The sequence below is a fragment of the Dama dama genome, chromosome 18, assembly GCF_033118175.1.
Source record: "Dama dama isolate Ldn47 chromosome 18, ASM3311817v1, whole genome shotgun sequence".
Lineage (NCBI taxonomy): Eukaryota > Metazoa > Chordata > Mammalia > Artiodactyla > Cervidae > Dama > Dama dama.
Genome location: NC_083698.1, coordinates 108001686 through 108021361, shown reverse-complemented (window position 1 = coordinate 108021361; position 19676 = coordinate 108001686). Strand labels below are relative to the sequence as shown.

The 19676-nt window shown below is 55.9% G+C and overlaps 1 protein-coding gene across 2 annotated transcripts in view; it reads left to right on the top strand.

The window, feature by feature from the left end:
* Window positions 1–376: 376 nt before the first annotated feature.
* Window positions 377–19676, top strand: part of SMARCD3 (SWI/SNF related, matrix associated, actin dependent regulator of chromatin, subfamily d, member 3) — a 33769-nt gene continuing 14469 nt past the window's right edge. Inside the window, exons 1-2 of one of the 2 annotated variants that reach the window (XM_061166141.1) lie at window positions 377–442; window positions 1953–2093. In XM_061166141.1, the coding sequence (XP_061022124.1) occupies window positions 2055–2093 (39 nt within the window). In that variant the 5' untranslated portion in view covers window positions 377–442; window positions 1953–2054. Of the gene's footprint in view, window positions 443–1952; window positions 2094–19676 lie in introns of those variants that run through there. The other variant, XM_061166143.1, reaches the window with a different exon arrangement.

Sequence of the window (19676 nt, the reverse complement as noted above, 5' to 3'; positions counted from 1 at the left end):
TGTGGTGTGTATGTGTGGTGTGGTGTGTATGTGTGTGGTGTGTATGTGTGTGTGGTGTGTGGTGTGGTGTGGGTGTGTATGTGTGTGGTGTGGTGTGTGTGTGTGGTGTGTGTGTCCTGGAGTGGGTACCGCCTGCGATCGCTCCGGATGCTCGGGCGGTCTGGGTGAGCCCGCGGAGCAGGCGCGCCTACTGACGTCCAGCGCGTCCCTGCTCAGCCCGAAGCTCACGACCGGCCTGCGAGCGGGGCGATCACAAGTGCGGATGCACGGGGCGACGCCGTCTGCTCCGATCCCTAACTCATTATTAAGCCGCTCGCTCTTTGCAGACGCTCCCTGCGCCTCCCCCGCTCCGGGCTGCAGCGGCGGCGCAGGCGCCGGGCCGAGCCGAGCGCCGAGCGGGGAGCGAGCGGCCGCGCTCCGGGCCGGGGTCCCGGGGGAGCAGGTGAGCGACCCGCGCCGCGCGGTCCCCAGGCCCCTGGAGGAGACGCCGCCGGGCCGCGCTGCGCCGGCGCCCCGGCCTCCCCTGTTTGTCGGTGCCCGTCTTGCCTGTGTTGACATCACCCCTCCCTCCCTTGCCTGGCACCCTCCTCCCCCACCCCGCCTGCTATCTCCTCTCCTCCCGCCTGCCTGGCATCCCTCGCCACCCCCCCCCCCCGTCTGGCATCTCCCCCCGCCTTCCCTGGCCTGGCATCTCCCTGTCCTCCCCCCTTCCCCCGGCTGGCACCTCCCTTCTTTCCCCTGGCTGGGACCTCCCCTTACCTGGCAGCCGCCTTCTGCCTCTTCCTCCTCCTCTCCTTCTTTCCTGATCACCGCCCCCCCCCACTCCTGACTCTCCCTCCCCTGCCGGGCACCTCCCCCACTCCCTTTCTTGCACCTCTTCTGTGCCTGGCAGACTCCCATCCCTCCCCTCGCATTCTCCCCGCTCCTCACCCCTGCCTGGCATCTTACCCCCCTCCCCAGTACCTCCCCACTCTCCCCTGTCTTACCCCTCTTTCCCTTTGCCTGGCACCCTCCTGCCTGCTACCTTCCTCTCTTCCCCCATGTCTGGCACCCACCCCCCCTCCCCATCGCCTGGCACTTCCCCATGCTGCTCCTGACTGGCACCCTCTGCCTCCTCCCCACCCCCTGCCTGGCACCTGCCCTCCTTCCCCAGCCTGACATCTCCCTTCCTGCCCACTGCCTGCCTGGCACCTTCTCTGTCTCCACTTGGCATCCTCCGGCCTGGACACCTGTCCCCCATTCAGATTGTCCCTGTTTCCCACCTTCCCGCAGGTCACCTCTTCCCAACCCTGGCCTGGCATCGTCTCCCCTTTTGGCATCGTCCTTATCTCATTGCCTCCCCTTCCTCCTCACCCTTCTGGCCAACACCACCTACACGTGATCCTCAACTGCTCTCAAGCCCCCCGCCCCACCTCCATACTTAGCGAACTGCCCCCTACACCCCACCATCTGCCCGGGTTCTGACCCTCGCTCCCAACTGTCCTGCTCCCGCGTGGGAGTGAAGCCAGGAAAGCTGTGCCCACAGGGAGGGCTCAGTGTGAGCTGGGCGGAGTACAGAGCAGGTCAACTCTACCTGCTGGCCACCCCCAGGATTCCCTTGGGATGGACCTGAGCTCCAGAAGGCATCCAGCTCCCATCCTGGCTCACGGTTCTCCTCTCCCTTCTGCCAAGTCTCCCTGATTGGCCTCCCTTGCCAGGGCCTGGGCTCTGCCTGCATCCTCTGCTCTCATCCTCCCAGCTCTGCTGGCGGGAGGACCTGGCCTCCGACAGCTTCCTGCTCTCACACTGGTCCTTCCTGAACCACCCAGGCGGGCTGGCTCCCGCCCAGTGCACCTCCTGCCTTCCCCACATGTGGGGCCACCCTGGCGTCTTCCCCCGCCTCCTCGGGCCCACTGTGAGTCTGTTCTGTGCTCAGGGTCGGGGCCGCCCCTCCCACTGCCCTCTTCTTTCAGATCCTCCTCAGAATGGCCTTTGGTGCTGCAGGCACGGTAGGCTCTGGGCGCGGGCACCGAGGGGGCACTGGATGAGTCCCCCGCTGCAGGACCCTGCCACCTATGACCGCAGGCCTTCAGCACCCGCCCGCCGTGGTACAGGTAGGCTCTGCCTCCCCCACCAGCCCCGGAGCGGCTGGGCCTCTGCTCACACTCCACGGCCCCCTCTTGGCACTTCTGCCCCCATCTGGCCCCTGGCGGTGCCTCTTCTCATGCCCTGCGAGGGCCGGAGCCTCTGCCCCGACCCTGCTGCCAGCTCCCCCTACCCACAACCCCCCCCGTCTTGCTCGCTGTCCCTCACCTTTTGCTGCCCCTGGGCCCTGCCTCACACGGCCATTGGAGCCAGGCACACGTGAGCCTGAAGCCAAACTTGTGCTTCATGTGAAAATGATCTGGGGGCTCTAGCTTGTTCCACTTCCTCCTCCTTCCTTCCACCTAGCTTGTGCCCAGACCCCCCCAGACACACACCTCTGTGCCCCTCACCTACGTGTGAGCGCTCACATGCGCCCATAACACCCCACAAACACACACACTTTGTGCAGCCAAGGGGAACCTGCTGAGCTCTGGCACAACTTGGGCCCTGAAAACCTACCCCCAGACATGCTAGGGCACACATCTACAAGCCTTCTGAGCCCCAGGCAGGGCTTTGTTCAGGGCAGGAGGGGTGATGGTGGCGTCCTGTTGTAGGGCGTCTGGTGGCGGCTAGTCCTGTGCTGACACGAGGCAGGCCCCAGGCTCAGGGGTGCTCTCCGGCCCATTGCACGTGAGCTGGATCCTCCTGAGCCTCCTCCCGGCAGCATGGCAGAGAGGGGAACAGCCTGGCTGGTCCCGGGGTGGTGTCCCCGGTCCAGGAGGAAGTACTGAGGCACCGCATGGGAAGGCTGCCTGCCCCAGAGCCCGGACCATCCATGGGAGGGGGTTGGAGCCCTCCCATGGGGGGTTGGAGCTGGGAGAGTCTGAGCTCTCCCAGCCCAGCCTCACCAGTGGGCATCACCTGGTAACAGATTAGGTGCTGTCGGGGGCCCTGGAGGTGTAAAGGCCGGGTCCCCGCCCTCAGGCCGGCAGTCCAGCAGAGGGAGCAGACTCGGCTGGCCCACAGGAAGTGCCAGAATGGATGATTCAGGCCTCCAGGCTCAGAAGAAGGAGACATCAGGAAAACCTTAAGTAGGGCGATTTGAAGTGGGCTTTGGAGAACAGGGGCCTTCCCTGGTGGCTCAGCTGGTAAAGAATCCGCCTGCAATGCGGGAGACCTGGATTTGATCCCTGGGTTGGGAAGATCCCTTGGAGAGGTGAAAGGCTACCCACTCCAGTATTTTGGCCTGGAGAATTCCATGGGCTGTGTAGTCCATGGGGTCACAAAGAGTCGGACACGATTGAGCAACTTTCATTTTGGGAGAACAGGAAGGTGGGGTAGACTGGTGATGCGAGGGTAGGGGGTAGACCAAATAAGAGTGCTAGTCTCAGCTTCTCCTCCCTCAGAAGGGGCAGAGGAACTTGCTTTCCTGACTGGACTGCTCTGAAGTCCAAGGCAGTCCTGTCCCCTCTCTGCCCTGCACCCCTCTGGTAGGCTGTGCCTGGGGTGGTATGGGGCAGGGGGAGCCTGGCTGGCCCAGAGATGGAGCAGCAGTGGGTGGCAGAGAGACCATGACTTGGCGCCGGCCACCACAGAAACAGGTGCAGCTCGTCAAGTCCCCCAGACAAAGGTTGACCCCCTACCCTGCAACCTAACCACCACCAAGGTTAAGGGTGAATGTGTTCCTTAGCTTGTGGGGTTGGATTGTAAAGGTGTGAGCTAGTGTACTAAATACATTCTTCCCAGGCAGCTCTGAAGTTCTCAGGCGTCTGAAGGTGAAAGCCAGGTCAAATGTGGGGCTGGTTGATGGGGAGGCAGCTAAGGTTCTCAGGTACCCCAGAGCCAGGCCTCCATGTGGTGAATCCTTGTGAATTGCAGCTGCTCTGGGGTGCACTGAGATAATCCCTTAGGGGGTCCCCAGCAGCAGTAGGTGGGTGCCCTGGGCTGTTCCAGGCCTTGCCCAGAGGACCAGAGGAGGTCACCTAGCTGAAGGGGTGGGTGGAGAGGGAGGCTTGAGAAGATCCCAGGGGGTCAGGAGGCTCTGGGAGCAGTGAGTGCACCTTAGTGACCCCTGGCCCCCGAGTGGCCCCAGTCATGCAGTGAATCGAGGGTTCAGTCTAAGACTCCTGGGGAGTTGGGCGCTCCGACCTCTCCACGTGATGAAGGTGGTGAGGAATGAGGTGCTGTGGAGTTTCTGATGTTATATTTTGGAGCCCCCATTACCATAAAAAAAAAATTGGGCTTCCCTTGTGGCTCATCTGGTAAAGAATCGGCCTGCAATGTGGGAGACCTGGATTCGATCCCTGGGTTGGGAAGATCCCCTGGAGGAGGGAAAGGCTACCCACTGGAGAATTCCATGGCGGTCCATGGGGTCGCAAAGAGTTGGACACGACTGAACGACTTTCACTTCACTACCATAAAACCGGCCTTCATTCCGCGTGTGCAGTTGCAGGCAGGGAGCCGGCTTTGACGCCCGGCAGCCTGGGCACGTGCTGTCATTCGGATGCTGACAGGCCTGTGCCAGCGTCTAGACGGCGCGAGGGGTGGGCAGGCGGGCCGGGCGTGCAGCAGCTGGAGCTGTCTTCACCCCAGATGCCCGCGGTGTGATTGCAAGTGAGAGCTGGTTGTCAGTGAGCTGTGAGCGGCAGAGGTAATGAGCTGAGGTGTCACCTGGGGAGGTGTCACGGGGGGACCCAGAGCCACAGACACTCAGGATGAGCACACAGCCCCCTTGATTTGGGCTGGATTCTGAGCCCTCTTGAATCACTGCACCAGAGGGTTCAGCTGCTTCTGGGGGACACTTGGCCAAGGGTGACTGGGCGGCCATGGCTGTGTGGGACCTGCTGACCCCCAGTACCTCACAGGGGGCCTGTGGGAACGTAGATGAGGGAGATTCTGTGGGGGGCAGCCATGGCTGTGTGGGACCTGCTGACCCCCAGTACCTCACAGGGGGCCTGTGGGGATATGGCTGAGGGAGACTTTATGGGGGGTGGCCATGGCTGTGTGGGACCTGCTGACCCCCAGTACCTCACAGGGGGCCTGTGGGGATATGGCTGAGGGAGACTTTATGGGGGGTGGCCATGGCTGTGTGGGACCTGCTGACCCCCAGTACCTCACAGGGGGCCTGTGGGGATATGGCTGAGGGAGACTTTGTGGGGGGTGGCCATGGCTGTGTGGGACCTGCTGACCCCCAGTACCTCACAGGGGGCCTGTGGGGATATGGCTGAGGGAGACTTTGTGGGCGGTGGCCATGGCTGTGTGGGACCTGCTGACCCCCAGTACCTCACAGGGGGCCTGTGGGGATATGGCTGAGGGAGACTTTGTGGGGGGTGGCCATGGCTGTGTGGGACCTGCTGACCCCCAGTACCTCACAGGGGTCCTGTGGGGATATGGCTGAGGGAGACTTTGTGGGGGGTGGCCATGGCTGTGTGGGACCTGCTGACCCCCAGTACCTCACAGGGGGCCTGTGGGAACGTAGATGAGGGAGATTCTGTGGGGGGCAGCCATGGCTGTGTGGGACGTGCTGACCCCCAGTACCTCACAGGGCACCTGTGGGGACATGGCTGAGGGAGACTTTGTGGGGGGCGACCATGGCTGTGTGGGACACCCTCAGGCCGGTCTCAATCCTCTTCCTAAGCTGTGAAACCCATTTCTCTGTGACCTGAACTCACTTCCAGGAAATGTGAGAAACCGTCTCAGGAGCCTGTGGCCGTCCGTGCCTTTACTGGAATGTAACAAACTTGGATCATGTCCCGTGTCGGCCTTCTTTCCAGACGGAAGAACGTTCTGGGGCTTGGAGTGAGGAGCAGTACGCTGTGAGGGGCAGGCGGGGGAGGGGAGAGGCAGACAGGAAAGATGTACTCGCTTCGTTCCAAGAGAGCTTGAGGTGGTCTGCAAAGACACACAGAGTGAGGGGCCCGGGGCAGAGGACCGCAGGGCAGGGAGGGGATGCTGCGGCCCAGGGTGAGGTGAGTGGGAGGAGGCCCGGTGTCACAGGGCAGTGTTAAGTGTTACACTTGTAACAGGGCAAGTGTGAGCAGTGACACTTGCCTATAAGACAAAAACCTAGCCATTTGCCCCCCAAAGACTGTGATTTCTGGCCCGGAGACCCCAAGAAGTGTCTCCCATGAGGTGACGTGAGGGGAATCCTGTGTGACAGTTTTAGCGACATCCTCAACAATTCCACAGCAGTTTCCTCGGGCGCAGCCGAGGGCTGACAGAACATCGCGTGGCTGTATAAGTACTGCTGACTGTGCTCAATCCAAAGATAAAATTTAGAGCAACTGTAAGAATGCGCTGCCTGTTAGTATTTACAACAAAGTTTCCAATGTATGTCAGGCAGCAGGGAAGTTTATTTAAAATCAGGAATCAAGTACAGAGTCACATTCTTGGGGAAGGGGATTATCCTCATAGGAAAATAAAGACCGCCATCAGTTCATCTGCCTGCAATGCAGGAGACCCGGGTTCGATTCCTGGGTCGGGAAGATCCCCTGGAGAAGGAAATAGCACCCCACTCCAGTATTCTTGCCTGGAGAGTCCCATGGACAGAGGAGCCTGGTGGGCTACAGTCCACGGGGTCACAAGAGTTGACACGACTTAGCGCCTGAATCACTACCACCATCAGTACGTGTCCCCGACAGGTGAGCCTGGGTACGGGGAGGGACCAGTCACACACCCTTACCCCCAGATCCTGAACCCTCTGAGGGCTAGACACAGATGTCAGGGATTTAGCAACTATTTGGCAGAGAATGCTAGATTGCGTCGTTGAAAGCATCGTTTGAGTCTTGACTTAAATACCACTTCTTCAAGAGGCACTCTCTCCCCACCTGAGGTGTAAAGTTCCACCTTCTTATGTCTTAAGCGTACATCCTAAGTCGCTTCAGTCATGTCTGACTCTTTCCAACCCTACGGACTGCAGCCTGCCAGGCTCTTGTTCAGAATAGTGCTGGGAAAAAACAAAAAAAAACTATGTGTTTTTTTATGGTCATGCAGCTTGGGGGATCTTAGTTCTCTGACTAAGGGTTGAACCTGGGCCACAGCAGTGAAAAGCTCAGAGTCCTAACCACTGGGCAGCCAGGGAATTCTCCTTTTCTTGAACGAATGAGCAGATGAGTAAGGCAGTAGGAGAGAGCAGGTGGCTCTGAGAGCTGATGTTAAAGAAGCCTGAGATCCCTCTGCGCTGTTGACCCCGCCCTCTCTAGACGCCCACAACCCAAGGGTGGGCCTCTCCAGCCTGCCCGCCTTGACCGCGGACACCGGAGCTGCTCTGTGGACCAGGTGTTCTTGGCCCACACTGGGGCCGTCCCTTGCTGATAGAACCTGTTCACTGTGATCCAGGAAAGCCATCCCCTCTTCAGTTGTTCTTGTGGTGAGGGAGACTCTTCCTTCCTCTCACCTTGGTCTTGCCCTTGGAGTGACAGAGGATGGACCCCTTTTCTGCTTCCATGACAGGCCTCCTTAGAGATTGAACTCTGCCTTCTGCTTCTGTGACATCTGACCACCTCCAGCCGCTCGTAGGCAATTCTCCCACAGGCCCTGCGTCTGCTCTGGGGAACATCCAGCCCTGGTCTCTTCAGAGAGTCCCTACCTGGGGGCCTGTGCTGGCTGCTCGGACCTTGGCACCCACTGGGAGAGCAGGACGCACAGGCTTCAGGGTCCCCAAACCTTAGAGATTGAACTCTGCCCTGTCCCTGCCCAGGCCGACCTGGGCAGAGGCACTTAGCTCTCAGCCTCTGCTGGTAAGACGCCTGGAAAGGTTCAGTGCGATGCTGCAGACCGAGCTCTCTGCTCAAGGCCCACACGCCCTGGCTGGCCTCGGCACTCGTCACCGCTGGGTTAACTGCAGACCCCAGGGCCCTGGTGTGGCGACCCATGTCTCCCTAGATTCCAGCCTGCTGTGCTTCCCGCCACTGTTGTGCTGGAGTCGGTGAGAAGCCCCGGGGACTTTCTGCACCCACTCCAGCGAGAAGGGCATATCCAGGCCCGGTCCTGAGAACTCAGGTGCGGTTACCTTGTGAGCCTCCGCCATCTCTCCAGCAGCATCTGGCCGTCCAGCTGGATGAAATGTTTAGGAGGCCTGCTTTCTTGGCCTTTCATGACGTTTTTTAGTTGGAAAAAAAAAAAGTGAGGCGGGAGAGCTCAGGAGAGAGAGCCCTGTGGTCCTCTGTCTGTCCTGGGCTTGGGAACAGATTCCTTCCTGTCTCCGGTCTCCACAGCTGAATCAACAGCGCGGGCCCAGGTGGGTGGGCTTGGAGGAGGCGATGCCAGCACGGGGGAGGCTCCTGCCGGTGGGGGCGGCCCGAGTAGAGGGAGGGAGGCTGAGGTCCCCCCCTTCTGCGAATCCCACTCTCCGCTGCTCCCACCGGCAGGAAACACCATGTGCTTTTGCTTTTTCTTGCCTCAGTTTCCCCTCCGAGCCCCAATTTTATCACCCCTTCCCCTATTTTGGTGGCTCAGATGGTAAAGAACCTGCCTGCAATGCAGGAGACCCGGGTTCAATAGTGGGTCGGGGAAGATTCCCCCCCAGAGAAGGGAATGGCAACTCACTCCAGTATTCTTGCCTGAAGAATCCCATGAACAGAGGAGCCTGGGGGCGGGCTAAGTCCTTGGGGTCCCTAACAGTCGGACATGACTGAACAACTCACGCTTTAGCTTTTTCCTTCACCCCCATTCTACCCAGGCCCATTCCTTCAGGAGAAAACTCAGTCTTAGAAAATATGCTCCCTGGGGGGTGGACAGCCCTCACTTTCTTTGTAGCACCTGAGGCCCAGCGCTGCAACTTCAGGAAGAGGTAGTCGGGGGAGCAGGCTGGGGTCAGACTAGGGCAGCCAGTGTAGACCGAGGGCTTATTGTGGTTTGCAGACTCTCCCATGGCTTAACTGATTTATCTTCACCACAACACTGTGAATTAAATATGGTCGTCACCACTTTTAAGATGGAAAACTGAGGTACACAGAGGCTAGGGAGCATCCCAGTGGTCAGGGAAGAGTCCCAGCTGGGATCTGTCTCCTGCATCCTCAGAAGGGCCATGACCCAAACTGCGGCCCCCAAAGGGCAAAGCAGGCAGCTGTTTATATGTGACCCCTTTCACCCCAGCTCTGAGGCCGGGTTCAAAGGCTAGTTGTCATGGTCTACAAGATCCACCCTACTTCCCATTGATTGCTGGGTCTCTAGGGACATGGGCTTCCCATGTGGCGCTAGTGGTAAAGAATCCACCTGTAAGGCAGGAGACGCCAATTCAGATCCCTGGGTCAGGAAGATCCCCTGGAGGAGGAAATGGCAACCCACTCCATATTGTTGCGTGGAGAATCCCATGGACAGAGGAGCCTGGCAGGCTCATGAGGTCACAGTTCATGGGGTCACAGAGTTGGACATGACTGAGCGTGCACGCACATGCATGCCCTAGAGGCGTGAGAGACTCAACCAAGCCCTAAAATAGGGAACAGGGTGTTGTGGATTGCAGAGTTCTCACCCCTTCAGAAAGAGAGCCCCTCAACTCCATCTGTGTTGCCAGATTTCCAGTGTTTTGAGAGATTCCGAGAATCTGGCTTTTTAATACGAAAGATTCCCAGTTTTAAGGTTTTTTAAAAGTGTTTGAGACGCACTGTGGGCTGAGTGAAGCCTGTCTGGCTCTCCCAGCTTGCAGCATCCACCTCGAGCTTTCCTTACCCTGTCACCTGTCACCTGTCATCTCTTCTAACCTTCAGGCCCTGAACCCTACATTGGTGTTTCTAAGGGGGCTCCAGTCTGAGACACACGGCACGAAGGGTTGCTGTCACTTTAGGTGGCCTCCTGTCATCAGTGAATCAGAAACAAAACGCAGAGTCTTGTCAAACACTCAAGGACCCTCTCCCAGGCAGAGACGCATCATTCATCAGTTCTCAGGGATGTGCTGCTGATGGGAAGGGCCAGGGCCTTGGAGATGCTCCCTGTCAACTTGTCCATGTTGTAAACCCAAAGCAGGGGATGCTGGGGGAATTCAGGATGCTTGTGACAACCAACGGGGGTGGGGGAACAGTCAGATGGTGAGCAGAAGAGAACGTTGACTTGAGATCAGAACATGGGCATTTGAGCCCCTGCCGGCGGTCTGGCGCTGAGTCGATCATTAACCCGTGTTACTCATCTTTAAAATGGGTATGCTAGTAGAGGCTTCCCTCATAGCTCAGTTGGTAAAGAATCTGCCTGCGATGCAGGAGACCCTGGTTCAATTCCTGGGTCAGGAAGATCTCCTGGAGAAGGGATAGGCTACCCACTCCAGTCTTCTTGGACTTCCCTTATGGCTCAGCTGGTAAAGAATCTGCCTGCAATGTGGGAGACCTGGGTTCGATCCCTGGATTGGGAAGATCCTCTGGAGAAGGGAAAGGCTACCCACTCCAGTATTCTGGCCTGGAGAATTCCATGGGCTGTACAGTCCATGGGGTCTCAAAGAGTCAGACTTGACTGAGTGACTTTCACTTTCACTTTTCACTAATAGTACACCTATTCACCAATGGCTTAGCAGGTAAAATCTGCTGCAATGCAGGAGACATGAGTTTGATCACTGGGTCAGGAAGATCCCCCGGAGAAGGAAATAGCAACCCACTCCAGTATTCTTGCCTGAAAAATGTCATGGACAGAGGAGCCAGGTGGGCTACAGTCCAGTGGGTCACAAAAGCCAAACTTAATTTCCTGGGATGTTGAAAGAACCAAATTAAATCAGGAATATTGAACCGTTTTATTGGCTGTTAAGCTCCATAAAGATTCATGTGTTCATTTGGAGGCATTTGACAAAGTTTCTTCCAGTAGCTTGAGTATAACACACACAGGTGGTCTGAATGCAGTGTGTTAGTGAATATTTACAACTGGCTCTTGACAGGGAGGGAAGGGGGAGCTGAAATCTGATTTGTATCATCTGCTAATTTCCATGGTATAAATACTCCTACTGGAGCTGATTTTAAACTACCAACATGACACTCCAGCACATCACTGGGTATTACTCTGATTGAGTAAATTTGCTGCCAGCTGAAGGCTAAGCCTAAAGGGTGTAGATCATTTGGAGAGAGGACTTGTCTCGTGCCTTTTTCAGTATGTTCCATAAAGACTTGGATGAAGAGAGAAGGTCCCACTCACTGGATTTATGAATGGTGCTCAACTGGCAAGAGAGGGAAATATATTGGATGAGAGAATTGAGATCCAAAAGCTCTCGAGCTGGGATAACCAGTTAATTCTTACAAGAGGAATATCCTTGAGTCCAAAAAGGCAATTTTACAAGTATGGGATGGGGAGATATGTTTTGTCACAAAGTAGAAAGGGAGTCAAGTTTTTAATTGACAGGAAATTCGGTACAAGCCCAAAGTGGGGTGGGTGTTTACCAGAGAGTGCTACGTTGTGAACAGTGAGGACTGCCTTCAGTCCTCTGTGACCTAGAGATGATTTTCGCATATGTCCTCTTGTTTCTGTTTTCCTACTCACACTAACGTGATGAGAGAGGGAAGACAATGCTGAACCCATCTTAGAGATGAAGAGACTGAGGCTAGAGAGCTTGGCCCTTTGTCCTCCTGTCAACAGGTGGTGGAATGAAGACTCAGACTCAGGTATTCCGGCCCCCCAGGTCCTGCCCTGTGTTGTGCTCATAAGCACATCGTTCTTTTTTTTCCCCTTCTTATTGGAGTAGAATTGATTGATAATATATTGTTAATTTCTGCTGAACAGCAAAGTGATTCAGTTATACATATATACATGTCCTTTTTTTTGGCCTCACACATGGCTTGCTTACTTCTTGGACCAAGGGTTGACCCCGGACCCTTGGCAGTGAGAGCGCAGAATCTTAACCACTAGACCGCCAGGGAACTCCCATCTTTTTCATATACTTTCCTATTATGATTTATCTCAGGATATTGAACGTAGTGCCCTGTGCTATTCAGTAGGACCTTGTTGTTTATATAAGCACACTGTTCTGAGCACCTTGCGTTCCGTGGCTTCGGGCAAACCAGAGGCTGTGAGGGGAGCGGCTGGGGTGGGGGGTGGGGTGGCATGGAGCCCAAGCAACAGGGAGGAGCAGTGTTGAAAGGATAAGTTTGCTAGACCTGCCATGACCAAGTGCCAGACTGGGCGGCATTGACAATGGAAATGCATTCTCTCACAGTTCTGGAGGCTGGAAGGCCCAGACCTGGGCAGGACTGGTTCCCTCCGAGGGCTGTGAGAGAAGGTTGGGCTCCAGACCTCTCTCCGTGGGGGGTAGGCCACCGCCTTCCGCCTGTGTCTCCTCACGTTGTCTTCTCTGTGTCTGTCTCTCTCTGTCATGACCTCCCCAGTTTTATAATACCAGCCATATTGGATTAGGGACACCTTCGTGACCCACCTCATTCTAACTTGGTCACCGTCTTAGAGACCCTGTCTCTAAAGATGGCGTTCTGAGGTACTGGGGTTAGGTCTCCAGCAAAGGAACTGGGTGGAGGGAGGCGATGCCATTTACCTATAAGAGGGGACTCTGAGAGCTGCCTTCAGAAGGTGGGGGTGGTTTAGTGGCTCAGTCGTGTCTGACTCTTTGCGACCCCATGGACTGTCCTGCCAGGCTCCTCTGTCCATGGGATTCTCCAGGCAAGAATACTGGAGTGGGTAGCCTTTCCCTGCTCCAAGGGATCCCCCCAACCCAGGGATTGAATCCACATCTCCTGCATTGCAGGCAGATTCTTTACCAACTGAGCCCTCAGGAAAGCCCCTTCAGAAGGTGGCATCCTGTCTTATGAGGAGGGAGATAATGAGTGCTGGGTGGCCAGAACCTCCAGGAGGTGACCTGGGTCACACCCACCACAGGAGGAACCAGGGCCCGGAGGGACAGTTTGACCTGCTGCCACCATGGGCTCCCTTGGGCCTCTGGGCTGCCAGACACCAGCTCCGCACCTGGCTCTAGATTTCCCCACGTGGGAACACGCGGGGGTGGCGGAAGGCCTCCAGCGGTTCTTTCCCACAGATACGCGGGCAGTCAGTCTCCCTGGCTCAGCGGTACCCACCCAGCCCGTCCTCGGGCAGCTCTGTGCTGCTCAGCCCTGGTGCCCCCGCTGTCTCCTCCAGGGTTTGGGTGCAGCTCCCAGAAACTCACAGATTTCACCATCACCCTGGGGCCTGGCTTGGCTGCTGGCGGCCCCACCACTCCCACAAGTGCCAGCCGCCCCAGCAGGCCACAGTCCCTCCGAGGAAGATGCTCTTGGGGGCGTTTGCTGATCTTTTCTGCAAGGAAGCCTGGAGCTCTGGGGTGGGGCGCACTGGTCCTCTGCTCCTCCCTCCTTGCGTTGCAGCTTTGGCCGTCCAGGCGCAGGAGCTGCCATGCGCTTCTCTGTCTCCTGGGCTGTCCACGCCTTCAGCCCCATCTGTCCATCCCCACCCAGTCCTCAAACTCAGAGTCTTGGGGGGCCGAGGCTGTGTGAGTCAACAGCATCTCGTACAAGATGTCACATAGTGGGGGCTCACTGGACACATGAAGGGGCCAGCAGTGGAGGGGCAGGGGTCGGGGGCTTGGGGGGAGGCCCCGAGTGTCCTTCAGATGCCTCCAGCAGCAGCTCCCAAACCTCAGCTTCCCTGGACCCGACAGGCGGCCTTATGGGTTCTTCTTGGGTTTCCTTCCAGTTGATTCACTACTCGTGGTGGCTTCTCAATGTCTTCCTTTCCCTCCTTCCCTGCAGCCCCTCCCCTAACCACTTTCTACATGGGCTTCTAATGTAAGACCCACCTTGTGTACTAATGGTCATTCTTCAATCCAAGAAGCTTCCAGTGGTTTGGGTAGAACCCAGACTTCCCTGTGGCTCCTGGGCCACTGTGAATAATTACCTGGCTGACCCCTCATGGCTACCCTCCATGGGACTCCTGATGGCCCACAGCTGAGGGGCTCTGAGGGCCCCTGTCTTCAGCAGTCCCCTAGCTGGGGGGTGGTTGGCAGCAGGACCCAGAGGTAAGGCAGTGGCCAAGCCCACAGGGTCCCGAAGGCTTACTAGCATCGGAGCTAGTAATAGCAGGCAATTCATTAAGAGTTCACTCTTCATCAGACGCTGTGCTGGTCTGCCCAGGTATACGACCTCATTTTAATCCTCAAATCCACCATGAGTTAGGTGAAGGGCTCCATGTCTTGCTGCTGGGGAAAATGAGACTCAGATTGGTCAAGTGACTTGTACTTATTTATGGTCATGCAGAGGCTGAGCCAGGCATGAACCCAAGACTGTCTGATTCTAGAGTCGTGGTTCTCAACCCTGGGCAGTTTCACTCTCCAGGAACAAAGAACAGTGTCTAGTGGTGGGGAGAGGAGCGTACTGGTAGAATTTATTGGATAGAGGCCGGGGATGCTCCTAACATCGTACAATACAGGACAGCCCCCACAGGAAAGCATTGTGTATGTATTAGTCGCTCAGTCATGTCCAACTCTTTGCGACCCCATGGACTGCAGCCCACCAGGCTCCTCTGTCCATGGGATTCTACAGACAAGAATACTGGAGTGAATAGCCATTCCCTTCTCCAGGGGATCTTCCCCACCCAGGGTTCGAACCTGCATTGCCTGCCTTGCAGATGGATTCTTTACCATCTGAGTCACCAGGGAAGCCACAGTAAAGCATTATCCAGTTCCTAAATGTCGACAGTGCCAGAGGTGAGAAACCCCATTCTTGAGTCCAAGCTCAGAGCTATCACACTATGGAGCCTGCAGAGACCTCACCCAGGGCAGTGGGTTCAGGGCCTGGGGGAGGACAGGACCCCAGAAGAGATGAAGCAATGGGCAGGGCAATAAGGCCCCGTGGTCACAGCTCTGGCCCAGGACAGAGTGGCTTGCCATGGCCCAGGCAAGTGCCCAGATCCGGGAGAAGGGCATGGGTCAGGGCAGGCCGAGGGACTACCTGGAGGGGATTCACTATACAGGTGGGGGGTGAGGGCACCTGCTGGCCTTGTTACAAAGGTTTGCAGAAACCAGGAGTGATGGCCCAATCAGGTCCAGGCCCTGAGACCACCCACTCTGTCTCCCCCTGCCTGCTCCATGGTGGGGCTTCATGAGCAGCTGTTTGAGCCCTGGAGACCTCCAGGGTGTGCTGTGTGGGGACATGGAAGGGGCTGAGCCTGGCTTTGACCATGACATCCTTGATCACGGGCAGGCCTCCCAGACCATTGTCTCTCAATCCCATATACTTTTGCCTGGTTCCCCAAGAAATCTCAGGCCCTCTGCACACAGATAGAGACTTCTGCCTTTTGTTCGGATCATTTCTCCTACCTTCTTAGACCAGATTGGACCCTCTGAGTTCTCCATACCCATGACCATTGAGTGGTATCAGGAAGGCAGGATGAGGTGGCGCTGGGGCTGCCTACGGCCTGTGGGCAGGTAACCACGTGTTCTCAAAGGAAGCACCTGGGGTGATTCCTGCAGGACAGGGAGCCATCCCAACATAGTAGACCATATGCGTGGGTCCCACCCAGGAGTTCCACGGATACACAAGTGTGTGTCCATCTGTCCATCCAGGAGAAGCCCCTGAAGGGCGCGCTGATCCACCCACAGGAGTGAGGAGCCAGGGGTTTGTTCAGAGTTTAACTAGGATTCATTTTTTTGGCCAAAAGGTAATTCATACACAGGAACCAACACAACTTCTTCCAACACATTGACATGAATTTTAGACACCTTGATGGCTAGTTTTCTGGAATTTATATTCCCAGTGTTTGAAACATTCTGCTTGAGATTTTGGGAGAGTGCATTTTAAAAGATAATTGAGGGTAATTCAGCTTAAATGTGCAGGCCTCTGGGGATCTTGATTTCCTTCTTTAAAAAACAGGTGTTTGGGGAAGGTGGAGGGGCGTGTGTGTGTGTGTGTGTGTCCCCAGCAGGAAGGCTCTCCATGAGGGGACATCAGAGAGGCAGATTGAGGTGAAGGAGAGAAGCCAGGGAGGGACCTTGACCTTGAGAGACCCGGCCTGCAGTCCCAGCCCTAGAACAGCACAGCGGCTTTGGGCAGGTCACATGCCTTCTTTAGCGCCTCATTTTCCTCATCTCTAGAATGGGAATCCCAGCCCCCACAGGACAGTTTAGACCTGTCAGTTAGACCAGTTAATGAAAGTGCTTGAGCTGATGTTGTTGCTATTAATCCTGCTAACACCAAGCACCGATTGTAACATCGCCCAGCATTTGGAAACATGCTGGAAATCCTGAGTAGACTTGGAGTGGGTTCTCATTACTCACACCTTTGAGATATTGGGGCTGCCCTGGTGGCTCAGACAGTGAAGAATCTGCCTGCAATGCAGGGGACCCCAGGTTCGATCCCTGGGTTGGGAAGATCCCCTGGAGAAGGGAATAGCTACCTACTCCAGTATTCTTGCCTGCAGAATTCCATGGAGCCTGGCAGGCTACAGTCCATGGGGTCGCAAGAGTCAGACACGACTGAGCACCTAACACCTGAGATGCTGGGGTCTCTGCCAAGTGCCAGATACTTGGGGTTTATCCATACACAAGACATCAAGATCCCAGCCTTTGCGAAGCTTACATTCTAGTGGGGGAAAGAGAAGAGAAAGGCTAATGTACTAAATAAGTAGATGATATAGGATGGACAAAGGTGTTCAGGACTTCGGAAAGAAACCCAGGAGGGTGAAAGAAATAAGAATGTGCAAGGGGGAGGGAGATGGGGAAGGGAGGCCTCTAACAGGGTGGACAGAAGTGTCCCATTGAGAGGGGGGACATTCAAACAAAGACTTTAGAGAGGCGAAAATGTTAGCTGGAGGAAGCATTTTCCTGGTAGAGGGAACAGCAGGCTCCAAGCTTCAGGAGTGTCGAGGGCCTGGAGTTGAAGGGGGGTGGTGCAGGAGAAGGACACAGAGGGAGCAGGGAGGGGTGATGGGACTGGGTCCTGGGACCTCCAGGACTCAGCCCTCACTGGCAATGAGATGGGGGTGAGTTTGTGGGGACAGAAGTGATGCCATCTGACTCCCTTTCCTAAAGGACCACTCTGGTTGTGTGTTGAGAATAGACCACCGGGGGCCAGGTTGGAAGCCACCTTATTCACTGCTCATGGATTGGAGCAGGCTGGGAGCCATGGAGACGCGAGAAGCACTGGGTTCTGGATGCAGAGCCAACAAGACTTGCCTTCTGATTGGATGTGGGATGGGAGAAAAAGACAGGATTCCAGGATGTGTCCAGCTTGCGGGCCAGAGCAGTGGGAAGCAGGGTGAGGAGGGTGGGTAGCGAGCCATGTTTGAGGTGCGAGAGCAGGAGTTTCGCTGTGGGCAAATGTATTCAAGATCCAGGTGGAACTGACAGTGTGTGAGTAGACACTGGAGTCTAAGGACTGGGGGAGAAAATGGGCTGGAGGAAACCTTGGGGAGCTGTCAACCTAGAGAAGGTATTTACAACTCTGAGACTGGGTGATGGGTGAGATCTCCAAGGAATGATTGTGGAGCAGGGAAGAGGACCACAGTGCGGGGCAGAAGTGCTAGAGCCACGGCCCGGAGTGTGCCAGACGGGGGACAGCAGCTCATATGCAGGGGGATGGCCGGATTTAGGTGGGAGCACAGAGAACTCAGCTGCAGGAACCAGGGGAGCGATTGCTGGCAGGTGGGAGGATTTGGCAGGATCTCTGGAAGTTCTTCAGAAGCTTCTCTTTTTTTCGGGGAAGTGAGAAGCAAGGGCATCAGCTGGGAGTAAGGAGGGGAAGGAGGAAAAAGATGTGGAAAACTCACATAGGGGACTGAGAGCGGGGAAGGACCTGATGGTTTAGGGATGGAGCGGGGCAGTGGGCAAGATGAGGCCAGCTGAAGTCCGAGCTCTGAAAATAACAGTGGGACCAGGTCGGGGCAGTGGCGTGTCTTCTCCAGCCACATCAGGTCCTGGAGTGCAGGGGAGAAGTTGATAAAGCCAGTTTAACTCTTAAATAAGAACGCCAAGAGTATATGCAAGGGAAGTTAAAGTGGTAAAATTTATGTTATGTATGTTTTTTTGTTGTTCAGTCACTAAGTCATGTCAGACTCTGCAACCTCATGGACTGCAGCATGCCAGGCAGGTTTCCCTGTTCTTCACCATCTCCTGGAATTTGCTCAATCTCATGTCCATTGAGTCAGTGAAGCCATCCAATAATCTCATCGTCTGTCATCCCCTTCTCCTCCTACCCTCAATCTTTCCCAGCATCAGGGTCTTTTCCAATGAGTCAGCTCTTTGCATCAGATGGCCAGAGTACTGGAGTTTCAGCTTCAGCATCAGTCCTTCCAATGAATATACAGGGTTGATTTCCTTTAGGATGGACTGGTTGGATCTCCTTGCAGTTGAAGGGACTCTCGAGTCTTCTCCAACACCACAGTTCAAAAGCATCAATTCTTGGGCACTCAGCCTTCTTTATGGTCCAACTCTCACATCTGTACATAACTACTGGAAAAACCATAGCGGTATGTTTTACTATAACTAAAAATAAGAAAGAGTAAGTGTAAGAGGGTGCATTTGTAATGAGGGATGCAGGTCAGAGAAACGGACCAGTGGTTCCAGTGGCATCACAGGCTTTGGAGGTCAGGGAGCTGGACAGGGAGATGGTGGTCAGAGAGTGGGGTGCTTAAGCCTGAGATTGGTGGTGGGGCTGGAATGACAAGGATGCAAGAGGTGAAGCTGGCGTGAGTGACTGAGGGAGGGCAGAGGATTGCTGGAGGAGAGGCAGCTGAGGAACCCAGAGCCCTGACGTGTGGGAGGGACTGTCCATGAGAACCTGGGAAAGCAGCAGGAAGAGGTCAGGGGTGACAGAGGGAATGGCTGTGAGCCAGGAGCTAGGATGCTCCAGAAAAAAAGGTGCCATGGAGGTAAGATGCAAAGCCAGGGGTCTGGAAGCAGCCACAGCAAGGGGCAAGGAGGGTGCCTACCCCACCTGGAGGCTAGTGGCAAGGTGGACTCTGGGAAACCACTGCCCTGCACAGAAAGTTTCAGGGGGAGTGGTTCCTCAGTGGCTTCTGCCACAGAAGGCAAAACAGATGTTCACAGAAATGGCTGAGTGTGTTGGACACTTTCCTATGACAGACCACACAGAGAAGGACTTGGGTTGGGAGATGGCTGTGGAAGAGGGATGCACAGAGCCTTGTGGGGCTGAGGGTGCAGGAGTTGAGGGGAGTCTTGGCCTTTAAATGATGCTGGACACAGTGGACACATGAAGGGCATTACGGCAGGAAGGCAGCCCCACCCCCCGGCCCAGGGGACACCAGGGCAGAGTGGCACCTTAGCGTTAAGAGGAGAGGGGGCCCTTTCAGACCCTGTGAGCAGGGCTCATCCTTCCCTCCTAAAGGAGTTACAGAGGTCTGGAGACCGGGCCCTGGGTGACTCCCCTGGACATTTTATCTGTACATTCCACTGCCTGCTACCACTTGGGTTAATTTCCCAAAAAGTCCTTTAAGGAAGTATGGATGATTTTTTTTTTCTTTTTTTGGTATCAGTTTTCTTGACTCAGGTGATGTCTCCGGCTTCAGAATGCAGTGGTTCGCAGGACTCCCTCCAACCCCCTGGTCAGAGCCCCGTAGCAGAGCTTAGCTTCCTGGGGTGAGGGCTGGGGTGCTAGCCACCAGCACCTTCTCCTCGTGTCAGCTGTGGGACAAACAGGAGAGGAAATCAGAAGCGCCGGATGGGGCCCCTGTCTGCCAAGAAAGAGGTC